We start from the raw sequence: 14,656 nt of genomic DNA on the forward strand, positions 1-14,656 counted from the left end.
TGCTCAACAGGAATCAACAGAACCCCCATCATTCTTTCTGTTTAAGCACATTTTAAAGGAAACCTTAAGATCGGAACAACGTACATTAAAGATGCCCTAAATCCAGTAAGACAGTGGCTGAGTCCAACTGCATCGACTCTCCGTCTAATTGCTCGCTGGTTGGTGCCTCTAAATACTGACCCCTTGTTCATAACACATTATTTCAAGTCCAAACTGCTCTGGTCCTTGTTGTTCTGTGTTCCTGTAATCCTTTTATAGCTTGTTAAGGTTCTGGTGACATCACTTTGCGTTTGCTGCTATCTGTGAGCGGCCATTAACAGTAGTTTTTATGCATCTAGTTATGCCATTATGCCACTGACTGTTGGTCAGTGACCAACAGTCTTCTGATGTTCCAGCTGGACTCAGCTCACCTGGAACCACAGCCAAGAAGGTACCAAACATAGCAGGTAGCCATTACTACTGGAAAACCCTAATAACTGCTTAGAGTCGAACTCCAGTGAACATTAGTAGAAAAAGGGCTTATAGCTTTCTAAAAGGTTGCATGTTGATATATATATATAGAGATATATATGTATATATATATACATACATACATGCACATATATATATATATATATATATATATATATATATATATATATATATATATATATATATATATATATATATATGATTTATTCTGAAATTCCTGTGTAAACCTGGTATGATTCATCTGTAAACTGAATTACTCTTCCTGAGCTGATCAGCTCAGGAAGAGTAATTCAGGTAATAAATCAAAAGACGAGAGATTTTCTAAAAGTTTATTCAGGTCTTAGTAACTTCTTATTAAATTTATAAAGTTGATCAGGAGTCAAAGTGGGAATAATGAAGCTGGATAAATGTTATTGAAGAGCAAAGTTAGAGAGGCTTTGGTCTACAGAGACAGATTTCACTAAAACAAACAGCTGATCTGTCACAATCCCACCTGATCCAGGAGCATCTCAGAATAACCCCCAGCACCACTGGGCCACTCTGAGAGGATCTGGATCAGGGTGATGATGGTCCAGTTCCACCAGAGATGTTCCACCAGCTGGAAACAGGAAGCAGGCTGAAGAAGCAGCTGATGCATCTGACAGAACCAGAACCTGCATCTCTTCTCAGTTAGTTGGAACCAGAATACGTCCTGGAGAGAGAAAGGGAAAAGGACATTAAACACTGATGGAAGAAACCAACTGGTGGTATAGAATGTTACAGGGTTAACTGATGAGAACATGTCCTCACAGTCTATGTGATCTGAAACCCAACAGCAGATCATTTTAGGCCTCTTGCTTTATCTTGCCTGATTATAGAATCCTTATCAAAGATCATCATAAAGGAGATTCACAGCAGGCACTTTGATCTTTTTATTAAACTTCCTGTATCGTCACCCAGATGGTAACAAAGCTCTTCTCCCAGATTTTTAGACTCCAGTGTCTGAAGACGTGTCTACTTTTAAGATTAGGACTAAAACTTTCCACTTTTATAAAGCTTATTAGTCAGTCAGTTAAACATTATTTATAGAGCACCTTTCATAACATCAGGTCTAACAGAAGGTCCTTTAGGACTGACAGTTGAGTGCTGACTTCCTGTTTGCGGTAAGGCGTATTGTGTCACTTCCTGTTGTTGCTGTGTGAACAACCGATTTTTGCTCCAGGCTCTCTCGCTTTTTATCTTTAAACCTCTTTGCTGTAACATCTGTTTCCAAACATAAGCACTTTTAAAACATTGTCTGTGGCTGCTCATCACGTTTGGGAACTCCTCGTGTTTCACACGGTTTGTTCTTTGGCGTGATAATAGGGCGTTAGCCTAGCTTTAGCCTAGCGTTAGCCAAGCCTTAGCCTCATAATGGCTTCTCCGTCTCTGACTAAGTCTCCTATCTGCTGCTCTCTGTGTCAGATGTTCAGTTATTCCTCTGCCTCCTTTAGTGATAATGGTACATGTAATAAATGTAGTGTTTTTGTAGCTTTGGAGGCGAGGGTGTCAGAATTGGAGACCCGGCTCCATGCTGTTGAAAAACCAGCTGATAGCCGCTCCTTTGCTAGCGCGGAGCCGCATAGAGTAACTTCACGTAGCGAACCTAAAGCAGTAGCACCCGAGCAGCCTGGTAACCAGGCTGGCTGGGTGACGGTTCGTAGGAAGCATAGCTCTAGATCCCAGCCCCCAGATCACCACCAACCCGTCTGCGTTTCTAACAAGTTTTCCCCTCTCAGTGACAGTCTCGCTGAGGAGCCGACCTTAATTATTGGCAGCTCCATAATAAGAAACATGGCACTAAAGAAACCAGGGACTATAGTTAAATGCCTGCCAGGGGCCAGAACGGGCGAATCCTACCTAAAACTGCTGGCTAAGGATAAGAGTAAATACAGTAAGATTGTTATTCACGCTGGCGGTAACGACACCCGGTCACGCCGATCGGAGGTCCCCAAAGTTGGTGTTGCTTCGGTGTGTGAGTTTGCTAAAACAATGTCGGACTCCGTAATTTTCTCTGGTCCCCTGCCTGATCGGACCAGTGATGACATGTTTAGCCGCATGTCATCATTCAACCGCTGGTTGTCTAGGTGGTGTTCAGAAAACGACGTGGGCTACATTGATAACTGGAGAACTTTCTGGGGAAAACCTGGTCTGATCCGGAGAGACGGCATCCATCCTACTTTGGATGGTGCTGCTCTTCTTTCTAGGAATCTGGCCGGATTTATTAGTTCTCCTAAATGCTGACAACCCAGGGTCCAGACCAGGAAGCAGAGCCGTAGTTTAACACACCTCTCTGCAGCTTCTGTACTGTTACCCATCCATTATCCTATTGAGACGGTGTCTTTCCCACGGCCAAAACTTAACAGATCAAAAACTGATCTAAAAGGAACAAATCATAAAAACCTAATAAAAATCAATACGGTTCACCTTGAACCTAAAAATAAAACAATTAAATGTGGTCTATTAAATATAAGGTCTCTCCCTCCGAAGACTTTGTTAGTTAACGAATTGATTTCTGATAATCAGATTGATTTATTTTGTCTCACAGAAACCTGGCTACAAGAGGACTACGTTAGTATAAATGAGTCAACTCCCTCCAGTTATTCAAATTTCCACATTCCCAGATCTGTGGGAAGAGGAGGAGGAGTGGCAACCATCTTTCAGTCTGATTTATTAATTAGTCCCAGGCCAATTAATAACTACAGTTCTTTGAACATTTAACCTTCGGTTTCCCTCATCCAAACTGCAAAGCAATAAAACCTCTTCTGTTTGTTGTTTTGTATCGTCCACCAGGCCCTTACACTGACAAGGTTATTATAGTGGGTGATTTTAACATTCATGTTGACACAATGTGATAACTTTAGTATAGCCTTTAAAACTTTTTGCTCAAAATGTGCATAAACCGACGCACTCTTGGCTCCATACTTTAGACCAGGGGTGTCAAACTCACTTTGGTTGAGGGGCCGCATTCAGCTTTATCTGATCTCAAGAGGGCCACACGAATAAACTTATTGCAAGATTAAATAGAACTAATAAAAGTGGACTTATTGTTGATTTTTATATTAAATTCATTTCACTTTTACACAATATATTATGAATAACCTCAGCGTTTTTAAGAAAAGTATGTACAATTTCAACAAAACTTTTACTCAGTTAAACATTTACTTGTGCATTATGCATAAGAACTGATCACAGTGATTGTACAATGTTGAAAAACATTTATTCACATTTTTTGGTAATTAAAAACACTGTCCTACATGACAAAATACATCAAACAGATAAAAATTAAGAAATGATTTAAATTTTTCCACACCTGAAGCTTAATCTGCTAATTTAAACACAGCGCCCCTCGTGGACAATATAGGAACTGCATATTTTCAATTAAGCGAAGTACATGTTTTTTTCAATAATTGTTTTATCATTCTCTTCCTTTTATCTCCTCTTTCTTTCACCTTTTCTTTTTTCTTCTTGTTCTTCCTTTCCTCTCCTACTTTCCCATTATAGTGTCCATATCATTTGAGATATTACTCGCATGAATCATAATAAAACTATTCACATTCATAAATCAAGCGGAGCACTATGGCAAAAGCAGTACTGCTCCACTTGTGAAAGTCAAATCTGATGAGCTCTTTTTGGCATTAAGACAAAAATTCTTATTGCCACATTGCCAGACAGGACACTGGGAAAAAAAAAAATTTTTTTTTTTTTTTATAATGATAATGCATTAAGCCACAGGGCCGGACTAAATTGTTCAGCGGGCCGGATTCGGCCCGCGGGCCGTATGTTTGACACCCCTGCTTTAGACCTTGTGCTGACATATGACATTGATTGTGAAGAATTAACAGTATTTCCTCACAACCCTGTCCTATCTGATCACTTTAATAAATTATTATTTTTTTTCCCCAGTGTCCTGTCTAGCAATGTGGCAATAAAAATTGATATCTTAATGCCAAATAGAGCTCGACAGATTTTACTTTCACAAGTGGAGCAAACAGCTTTCGCCATAATGCTCTGCTTGATTTGTGCGTGTAAATAGCTTTATTGTGATTCCTGCAGGGAGAATTTCAAATTATATGGACACTACAATGGGAAAGTAGGAGAGTAAAAGAAAAACAAGAAGAGAAAAAGAAGAGAAAGAAGAGGTGAAAGAAAGAAGAGATAAAAGGAAGAGAATGATAAAACGTCCTCTGTCTGCTCCATCACCTGGAAAGAGACACAAAAAGAACAGCACAACCAACAGACATAAAGCAACAGATACAATCGTGTAACACCTTGATACCATTGCTAAATCATATATATTATTATTTAAGCTGACATGTGTAATGTGATACCTAAAAAAGAAAGTAAAAGAAAATAAATAAATAGATTATAGCCTTTCTGTATGTAAGTGAACATTTAAACCGGTTATGAAGCGTTAATCGTTGAAGTGGCAGATCAGCGAGATTTTTCTCACAGATGATGTCCACATAGTTATTTATTACTTCTGATAATTTTTTTTCGGTCTCCTACCCGCATCTCTCGTTTTTTGCGTTCCTAAAATCCATGGAATCAAAACGATCTCGCTCGGCGGACTTTCCCAGTGACGTCATAGCATGAATTGCTAACCTGGAAGCCGGCCTCCGCTATACTGTCTGAGTACTAAATGGATAGGGTTGTTTTGCTTTCACGGCTTTTTTACAAGATGTCTCGTCGTTGTGTCGCTATGTACTGTTCTCATGAAGATGGAGGATTGCATGAGTGGCCAAAAGACACATTTAGAGCCCGTTTGTGGCTCGTCGTTTTAAAGACTCCGGGGGAGGGGTCTTCTTCACGGCATAGACATAAGATGTCTGTGCTTCACAGCCGCTATTCTTCTTTAGATTTTATCGGCAGCTTGCATCCATTATTGTTGCATTACTGCCATCTATTGGATCCTAATATCTATTCCTCAAATTCGCTGATCCCAGTATTTTTTTAAACCGAAGAATCTTCTTTTTCCCCTAAATACTATTTAGCTTATAAACCACATTCTCAATTTTAAATTCCTATAAAACCTAATTCCGTTCTTTGATTTACATATCTTCTACAATTAATACAAACATGTTCCATTGTTTCTACATTATGACACCAACTACAAAAACCAGTAAGATGTTTCCCCATTTTACAAAGAGTTCCATTTAAAACAAACTGTGACCGGTTCTTATTCTATTTATAATTATCTCCTCCCTCCTGTTTATTCCTCTAATCCTTACTACATAAACTTTATTTTGTATCCTATCTAAGTGCCTTCCATTTATTTCATTATCCCACCTACTTTTCCATATCTTATTGCTTTCTCTCTAAACTATACTTTTGCCTTCAGATTTGAATAACTTTACAGGCATATCAATATATTATTTTTTATAAGCCTCCTTAGCCAACCTATCTGCTCTTTCATTACCCAAAATACCTGAGCAGGAGTCCAAAATAATATTACATTTTTATTTTGTTCACATATTCTATGATGAACAGCCGTAACCTCATATATATTTTGATGATTATTTGTACATCCCTTTTGAATACTCCATGCAGATAATCACTACAAATGATTTTATTTATATTAGTATCCTCATTCAGTCGATTTTCAAAAAGACCATGAAATCATTTTATTAGTAATTGCTTATATTACATAATAACACAACAATTGGGTATTTTTTTAACTGCCAACAGGTGACCTCTAAAGGTAAAGTCATTTTCACATCCTGGGGGTGGGAATTGGGCCCTTATACAGCTGACAGCACACGAGGGTATCACAGCCCTGGTATCTTTGCCTAAATAGTCCCAACACCATCTCACAAATTGTCTATAGGCTATATGCCTATGCTGTTGCTTGTATTGGGACCAAGCAACCTGCAATGTCCAAGCATTTAGACACACCGCTTCCATGCCAGGATGGTCTGTGTCAGGGATTTCTCCATCCATCTCCTCTCTGGCTTCTTCCATCTTAGCAACAACCAAGTCGATTTTCTGGCAACAGATGCACTCTCTCACAGAATCCATTATTGGCAGTGAGAATATGAACACCTAAAAAATAAGATAGATTATTTGTATATGAATTACACACCATAACTGATTTGCTAAGTTCACTATTAATGCATTTATGGGAAGTTGGAAATGGATTTACAATAAGGAAATCTTTAGGCCTCAATATTTCTCAGTGTATATTTTTGATATATTATTATTTTTGACTTTTGTTATGCTAGTATGTATGTAGGCTAAATATTAATGTACAGATACTGTTTTTAAAATGTTGTCAAGTGATTCTTTATCATAAGTAGCACGTCATCATTGGGCCTAACTAGGCCATGGCATAAATTCATTTATAACTGTGAATACATACTCATTCATTGTAGTGATACATTTTGTCCTCATCTCTTTATTTAAGATAAGATAAGATGGACGGCTCAGTAAAAGTGACAAAAGTTGGAAAAAGACCGATTATCTTGGCGTTTAAAATAACACAAAACAGCACAAGAAGACCTCGTTTATTTTTATTTTATAATTTTGTAAACAGCTGCCGATTAAACTGAAGGTTACAACCTTGACACGATTATATGCGTTGTTTTACCGAAAAATCAATTATAAGCGCCGTGAAAACGGCAGCAATGCGCGCTCCCGACAAAGGGAGGGGGGAAAACAGATTTTCTCAGGGGAACTGAATTTCGCACAACACTGGCATTTTATCCATTAAATATCTATGGTGCGTAAAATAAAATGATGTCAACATACGAATAAATATTTGAACTGCGTAGTTAAAAGAAAAAACGTGTCCTACCATTCATCTAATCTCCCGACGTCCTATCTCCACTCCTTGTCCGATTCGGAAGGCTGTTTTTCGTCCGCTGCCTTCTCTTCATCTGAAACGTCTGGGTCGAACATGTGAGGCTCGAGAAACAAATATTCTTCCTCCGACACATCAGAATCGTCACCTGGTAGGAATCGCTCGGTTGAAGTCGAAATTTCACTTTCAGACTTCTTGTCGTCGAAGTGCAGTAATCCGCCATGTTGAGATGAACGCTCACGACATGACGTCACCACTTCCGGGTTGGAGGGCGCATGAAAAGTGATCAGAATCTTTAACGATTTTCTCTTAAATGTGAATTTTTTTTTAAAAAAATTATGTGGTATATTTATTTTTTCATATTTTGCTATATATATACGGAAGGTTAAGTCAAACTGACGGACGCTTCATAACCGGTTTAATACCTGGGACCCAGCACCTGTGGGAGATTGTGAAAGTGCACTAGTTTAGGTGAAAATTATCCAGAAGGAAATAGCTTGATAGTGATTGTGGAGAACCGAAGACCCACCTTCCCCGAGCACAGAGGCAGGAGTCAGGGGACCCGTAACCCCGGACTCCCAAAGGGGCCCCCAAAGCAGTGCGCCCGAGAGGGGCCTTCACAGGAAATCTGCAACCCCCCCCCCCCCCCCCCCGAGGAAAGAGGAGAGATGATCCCGAGGAAATCCCCCAGCCACCGCAATGCTGACGCCCCCAACAGCCGCGGGGACGAGCCCGTGGGCTCCGCCGGCAGCGCTGAAGTGGTCCTGGCCATGGATCCCGGGGGCCAGAGGCCCCAGGGGCGCCCCGCCCCCGCGGCCGGGGCCCCGGCCGCCCCCCGGGGGGACAGGCCCCGCGAAGCCACCGCCGGGAATGGGCCGGCGCCCACCCGGGAACCCGCCCCAAACCCGAGGACCGTCAACGCGCCAGAGGGCCAAGGCGCCCGCCAACGCAGCGGAGGAGGGCAGGACGTGGGGGGATGGGCTCCGCACCTATCGGAGACTTGAGATGATCTTGGGAGAGGGAGCGGACCGGACCCGAACCTGGGAAAAAAAACAAACAAAAAAAAAAAAAAAACTCATTCACACCATCCCTCCCTTGTGCCCCACTCGCCACACACAGACACACACAAAAAAAAGGGACGCTGTACACACATTCCCACATAGCATTCACATCCAAAAATCCCAAGTGGGGGGGGTCACCACAATTCAACAATACGACTGCCTGTGCCTGACCCCCGGCCCCGCCCCTGGACCAGACGCCCCCCGGACAAGGCCCCCCAAAGAGGGGGGGCCGACACGACCCGTACGGGCCATCCGACCAGAGCCCCCCCTCACCCACTATATACCTAATAAACCCCCTCCCACCCCGACCTTACCCTAGCCACCCCTGCCCCCATCCCTTCCTGGGGAGAGCAGAGGCGTCAGCCCCAGATCCGGTAAGCCGCCGGCTAGCCGCAGCAGCCCCCCGCCAAGACCCCGGACCCAGTGGCCCGCACCTCCTCCAGGCCCCAGACTCCGTGCCGCGATCGGAGATCGGGGGTGTGCAAAAGACCCCCGATCCTCCCTACGCCCGCTCAGATGTTGTGTTGTTGTATGTTGATCTCAGGTGTGTTTAAAACTGGGAGCACCGAAGGGGGTGCACGGCACAGCCCACCCCCCCTCCGGAAGGAAGCTGGTGCCAGCGCCCCCCCTCCAAGCAACTACCCAGAACCCTCAATGTCTAAATGCGAGAGGGGGTGAAGGGAGCCGCCCGGGCGAGGCTCACACAACATAAGCCCCCCCCAGACGTCTTCCCCCCACCCCCCCCCATATCGTGGCCTACATGGATGTGCGTTGTGAAAATGTTTGGAGTGAAAGTGTCTAAAATGCATGATAAAATTGGGGAGAGGGACGTCACCAAAAGGTGGCAACCTCCAGTAACGCCCTCTCCCCAAGGACCTACATGTGTGGCGGCGTGATGGAGCAGGCAGAGGGAGGAGTCCGGGGATGGGGAGCAAAGGACTGGGGAGCCAACCCAGGGAGCCAGCTCCCCTACTGACTCCAATAGGCACCCCCACTCCCCGAAAGCTCCACCCGGAGAAAGGGGCCCCTCCAGCGGCACAACCATAGCCCGGGGGCCGGGGAGAGGCCGCAGGGCCCGCCAGCCAACCACCCACCAGGACCAACACCCCTACCTCCCCCAGCCCACCCCCCATACCTACTGTATTTAACCCCCCCCCCCCCCAAAAAAAATTAATAATAATAATAATAATAATATAAATAAATTAAAAAATAAGTTAATAAGATGGGGGACACTGGCCAGCCAGCCCGCACGAGCCATCCCAAACCCCACCCCCCAGGTGAAACCCGCACCGGGAGACTACACGGACCAGGACCGGGACAGGGGGCCGGACACAAGCCCACCAGAACGGAGGGACAGACTATTGTTGTATAACAAGACCCTTCGCAGAGTTAGAGCAGCATATTTTTCATCATTAATTGAAGAGAATAAAAATAATCCTAGATTCCTCTTCAGTACAGTTGCCAAACTTACTCAGAGTCACAGCTCCTGTGGAAAACTCCCTGCTGAAAGCTGCGTCGTGACGTCAGAGACGTTATTAGGAACATACCACGCGCCTGCGCACATTCATGACCAGACTTTAGTGTGTGCTCCGCTAGCAGGCACTTGCAGCTCTGCTTCAGCACCTCACTAAAATGTTGAATCCTTTGTGTGTACGTGTGCGTTGATGACAATGTAAGTACATAATTCCTTCATACGTTTGTGTTTACTGCACGCTATTAATTCGGTAACCGTGTAACCTTAGTTACCGCGAGCTCCAATGTATTCAGACGAGGAAGTGCCGAGCTGCCGCTCATCTCTTGGTTTGTCGTCGCAAGAATAGTTCAGTTTGAGAGCTGTTTGGCAGTGCTCTGAATTGTAGCGTCGTTTCTGCTGTTCTGAGGATATTCAGGATTGTGAACTGGCTTCCGAGTGTGGTGTGGAGCGCTTGTGGAGCCGGTGTGTTCGGGTGGATAGTCGTTTCTCGACCGTGCAGGGGGGGGAACTGCTTCTACCATTTGTGGTCTTTGTATGCCACCTTGTGGACATTGGGTGTACTGCATTCATATGTTCTGTATTGACAACCTGGGTGCCCAGTTCTCAATTGTGTTATCCTGTTATTGCTTGCTACTTGTGGTAATCCTCTTCCTTGTTACATTACTGTTACTGAAATGTTACATAATTACAATATATATTGTTAATGTAACTGGATGTGTATATTAGATTCTACCTGAAACAATATTCTGCATATGTTAGAATTTGTATATGTATATTTGGAATCTAGATGTATAATATTCCAATTACTCTTCCTGTATATGTTTATCTTGCAGAAACCACACGTATCTATACACACTCACACATTCTCTCACATGATCAGCAATAAAGTCCGTAATAACACCTAAAGTCGCAGCTGTTCTCTGACCGGAGCACATAGTCAGTGAGGGAGCCACTAGCTATCAACGTACACGTCCGTCACAGCTCCGTTGATCCATCCATTCCCTTAGCTCTTACCAGTAATGACTTTATGGGATTCTTCATAAATAACTTATATGTAAAAAAACAAATCTTGTCCATGTCAGGATGCAGCTTGTAGGCTGCAGTCTGTGCCTCGCTGCCTCTCTCCCTTCCCTGCTCAGAATAATTAAATCCACCTGTCAGGCTGCAATCAACCTTGGCTCTCACCCGGTTCCACCCTTATTTAAACTCACCTCATTCTGCTCTCGTCGCCGGTCCGTAGTGTTCACTCCAGCTCAGTCTCAGCCAGAATTTGGTGTCAACTCAGTTCCACGCTCTCAAGTTCTGCAATCCAGTTCTGCAATCCCGTTCCACGCTCTCAAGTTCTGCAATCCAGTTCTATGCTCTCAAGTTCTGCAATCCAGTTCCACGCTCTCAAGTTCTGCAATCCAGTTCTGTGCTCTCAAGTTCTGCAATCCAGTTCCACGCTCTCAAGTTCTGCAATCCAGTTCCACGCTCTCAAGTTCTGCAACTCAGTTCCACGCTCTCAAGTTCTGCAACTCAGCTCCACGCTCCCAAGTTTTGCAACTCAGCTCCACGCTCTCCGGTTCCGCAGCTGTTTCACGGTCTCAAGTCCTCCGCTCCAGAGTCTCCTCCCGGTCAGTCTCCCCGCGCTCCTCCTGTCAGCCAGCTTCCGCACCCTTCACCTCCGTCCATAAAGACTCTGGTTCCTCTCGTCATTAACCCTCCATTTTGTACAATAAAACTCACTTCAAGAACTAGCTCTGTGTGTGCGTGCTGTGTCCGGGTTGATCCAAAGACAAATCATGACAATTACGGACCGGCAAAAGGATGAACCCGAGCACGCACAGAGCTTGGTGCAGAAGTTGGCAGGATCTGCTCCGCCTCCGTTAATCCCTCCGCTGGAGGGATCGTTCTCCGCGGAGCCCGCCTCCGATGCAGCCCAGCGTCTCTGTTCCTGTCTGCGTGCTCAACTTCCTGTCCGCGTCTCAAGATCCCCGCTCTCGACTTCCTGTCTGCGTGCTCAAGTTCCTGCCTTAGATCTTTAGTTTCCCAGTTTAGCTTTATTTTTCCAGATTTATTTTCCAGATTCTCGTTTTCTAGTTAGACATCTAGTTCTCTAGTTTCTGTTGTTGTTTTGAGTTATTTTGGCCCTGAGGTTTTGAGTTACTTAACCTTCTTGGGTTTTACAGTTTCCCAGTGTTCCTTTAGAGTTCTTTAGTTTGGTTTGTTGTTCTGCTTTCTGTTAATTTATATAGGCTTAACCTTGGTTTGGGTTTACCTAGGATTTTTTGTGCTTTAGAATTATTTAGGAGTTTTTCGTTTTCTTTAGAGTAGTTGAGTTTCTGTTTGCTTTGGGTTTTATTTTTTTTTCCAGCTCAGTTCTATTGTTCTAGGTTTGCCTTTAGTCTTTCGCGTTGTGCTTCTAAATTCTAGTTTTTTCCCTTAGATTTTCTGTTGTTTGTGTTCTGTTTTCTAGTTTAGGTTATCTAGTTTTTCGTTAGTTTAGCTGCACCTGCCCTCGTCTCCCTGTTTTGCTTAGTTATAAGTTATTCTTTAGGTTTTGGTCCCCATCCTAGTGTTCTGGTTTGTTTTCTAGCTTTAGTCCCCGTTACCTGTTTATCCCTGTGGATCCCTGTCAAGTTTATTAATTCAGGTCTTAGTTCCGTATTTGTATTTGTTGTTTATCCCCTTAATGTCTGTGTGTTTGGGTTCCTGCGCTGTTTTGGGTTCCTGCGCTGTTTTGGGTTCCTGCGCTGTCTGGGTTCCTGCGCTGTCTGGGTTCCTGCGCTGGATAGGTTCCAGCGTTTTTAAAGGTCCCTGCGCTCTTAAAGGGCCCTGCGCTCTAGAAGGGCCCTGCGCTCTAGAAGGTCCCTGCACTCTTTTAGGCCCCTGCTCCTTCCAAGGTCCCTACGTTTCACTTCTCCTGTTTCCTTATCTTAGTTTGCCCAGTTAGGTTAGTCTAGTCCTCTCTAGCCCTCCGTGGTTTTCATTTCGCTTATTTTCCCCAAGTGTTGCTGTTCTGTTCCCCTGTCTCCTAGTGTTCAGTTTTTCGTGTTCCCGGCGTGTAAGGACGCCCTCTGATTCTTAGGGTTTAAATTTCGTGTTCCCGGCGTGTTAGATCGCCCTCTGACTCCTAGTGCTTAGATTTCGTGTTCCCGGCGTGTTAGGACGCCCTCTGATTCCTAGTGTTTAAGTTTCGTGTTCCCGGCGTGTTAGGACGCCCACTGGTTCCTGGTATTTTAGAAATTCCCCTCAAGCCCCGGCAATTTCTTCCCTTGCGCCCCGGCGTTTCCCTCACGCCCTGGCAATCTTTCCCTAGCGCCCCGGCGTTTACCTCACGCCCTGGCGAACTTCTCCCTTGCGCTCCGGCGGTTCCCTCACGCCCCGGCGATCTCGTCCCTTGGGCCCCAGCGCTTCCCTCACGCTCCGGTGGTGTCTTCCCTTGGCGTTTCCATAGGCCCGTTCCTTCCCCTTGGCGTTTCCATAGGCCCGTTCCTTCCCCTTGGCGTTTCCATAGGCCCGTTCCTTCCCCTTGGCGTTTCCATTCGCCCGTTCCTTCCCCTTGGCGTTTCCACACGCCCGTTCCATCCCCTTGGCGGTTCCACACGCCCGTTCCATCCCCTTGGCGTTTCCATACGCCCGTTCCTTGGCGTTTTCGCACGCCCGTTCTTTCCCCTGGCGTCTCTGTGCGTTAGTTGTGCCCCAGCGTTCCCTTACGCTCCGGCGGTGTCTTCCCTTGGCGTTTCCATAGGCCTGTTCCTTCCCCTTGGCGTTTCCATAGGCCCGTTCCTTCCCCTTGGCGTTTCCATAGGCCCGTTCCTTCCCCTTGGCGTTTCCATAGGCCCGTTCCTTCCCCTTGGCGTTTCCATTCGCCCGTTCCTTCCCCTTGGCGTTTCCACACGCCCGTTCCATCCCCTTGGCGGTTCCACACGCCCGTTCCATCCCCTTGGCGTTTCCATACGCCCGTTCCTTGGCGTTTTCGCACGCCCGTTCTTTCCCCTGGCGTCTCTGTGCGTTAGTTGTGCCCCAGCGTTCCCTTACGCTCCGGCGGTGTCTTCCCTTGGCGTTTCCATAGGCCTGTTCCTTCCCCTTGGCGTTTTCATACGCCCGTTCCTTCCCCTTGGCGTTTCCATACGCCCGTTCCTTCCCCTTGGCGTTTCCATACGCCCGTTCCTTCCACTTGGCGTTTCCATACGCCCGTTCCTTCCCCTTGGCGTTTCCATTTGCCCGTTCCTTCCCCTTGGCGTTTCCACACGCCCGTTCCTTCCCCTTGGCGTTTCCACACGCCCGTTCCATCCCCTTGGCGTTTCCATATGCCCGTTCCTTCCCCTTGGCGGTTCCATACGCCCGTTCCTTGGCATTTCCATACGCCCGTTCCTTGGCGTTTTCGCACGCCCGTTCTTTCCCCTGGCGTCTCTGTGCGTTAGTTGTGCCCCAGCGTTCCCTTACGCTGTTGAGCCCTAACGTATCAGTCCGCCTGTCCTTCCCTTTGGCGTTGTGTACGCCCGTTCCTTCCCTTTGGCGTTGTGTACACCCGTTCCTTCCCTTTGGCGTTGTGTACGCCCGTTCCTTGCCCTTGGCGTTTCCATACGCCCGTTCCTTCCCTTTGGCGTTTCCACACGCCCGTTCCTTCCCTTTGGTGTTTCCACACGCCCGTTCCTTCCCTTTGGCGTTTCCATACGCCCGTTCCTTCCCTTTGGCGTTGTGTGCGCCTGTTCCTTCCCTTTGGCGCTGTGTTGCGCCCGTTCCTTCCCTTTGGCGCTGTGTTGCGCTCGCTCTTTCCCTTTGGCGCTGTGTTGCGCTCGCTCTTTCCCCTGATGTGCCGCGCCCTGGTTGTGCTCTGGCACGTCT

At 45.9% G+C, this 14,656-nt stretch overlaps 1 protein-coding gene across 1 annotated transcript in view; it reads right to left on the reverse strand.

Annotated features, from left to right (window-relative positions):
- Nucleotides 1-850: 850 nt before the first annotated feature.
- LOC118560228 (rano class II histocompatibility antigen, A beta chain-like) overlaps nt 851-14,656 on the reverse strand; it is a 50,161-nt gene continuing 36,355 nt past the window's right edge. The window contains exon 6 of the mRNA XM_036131136.1: nt 851-1,162. Within this exon, the coding sequence (XP_035987029.1) occupies nt 1,137-1,162 (26 nt within the window). The 3' untranslated portion in view covers nt 851-1,136. The remainder of the gene's footprint in view (nt 1,163-14,656) is intronic.

This window comes from Fundulus heteroclitus, unplaced genomic scaffold (assembly GCF_011125445.2).
Source record: "Fundulus heteroclitus isolate FHET01 unplaced genomic scaffold, MU-UCD_Fhet_4.1 scaffold_41, whole genome shotgun sequence".
NCBI classification, from domain to species: domain Eukaryota; kingdom Metazoa; phylum Chordata; class Actinopteri; order Cyprinodontiformes; family Fundulidae; genus Fundulus; species Fundulus heteroclitus.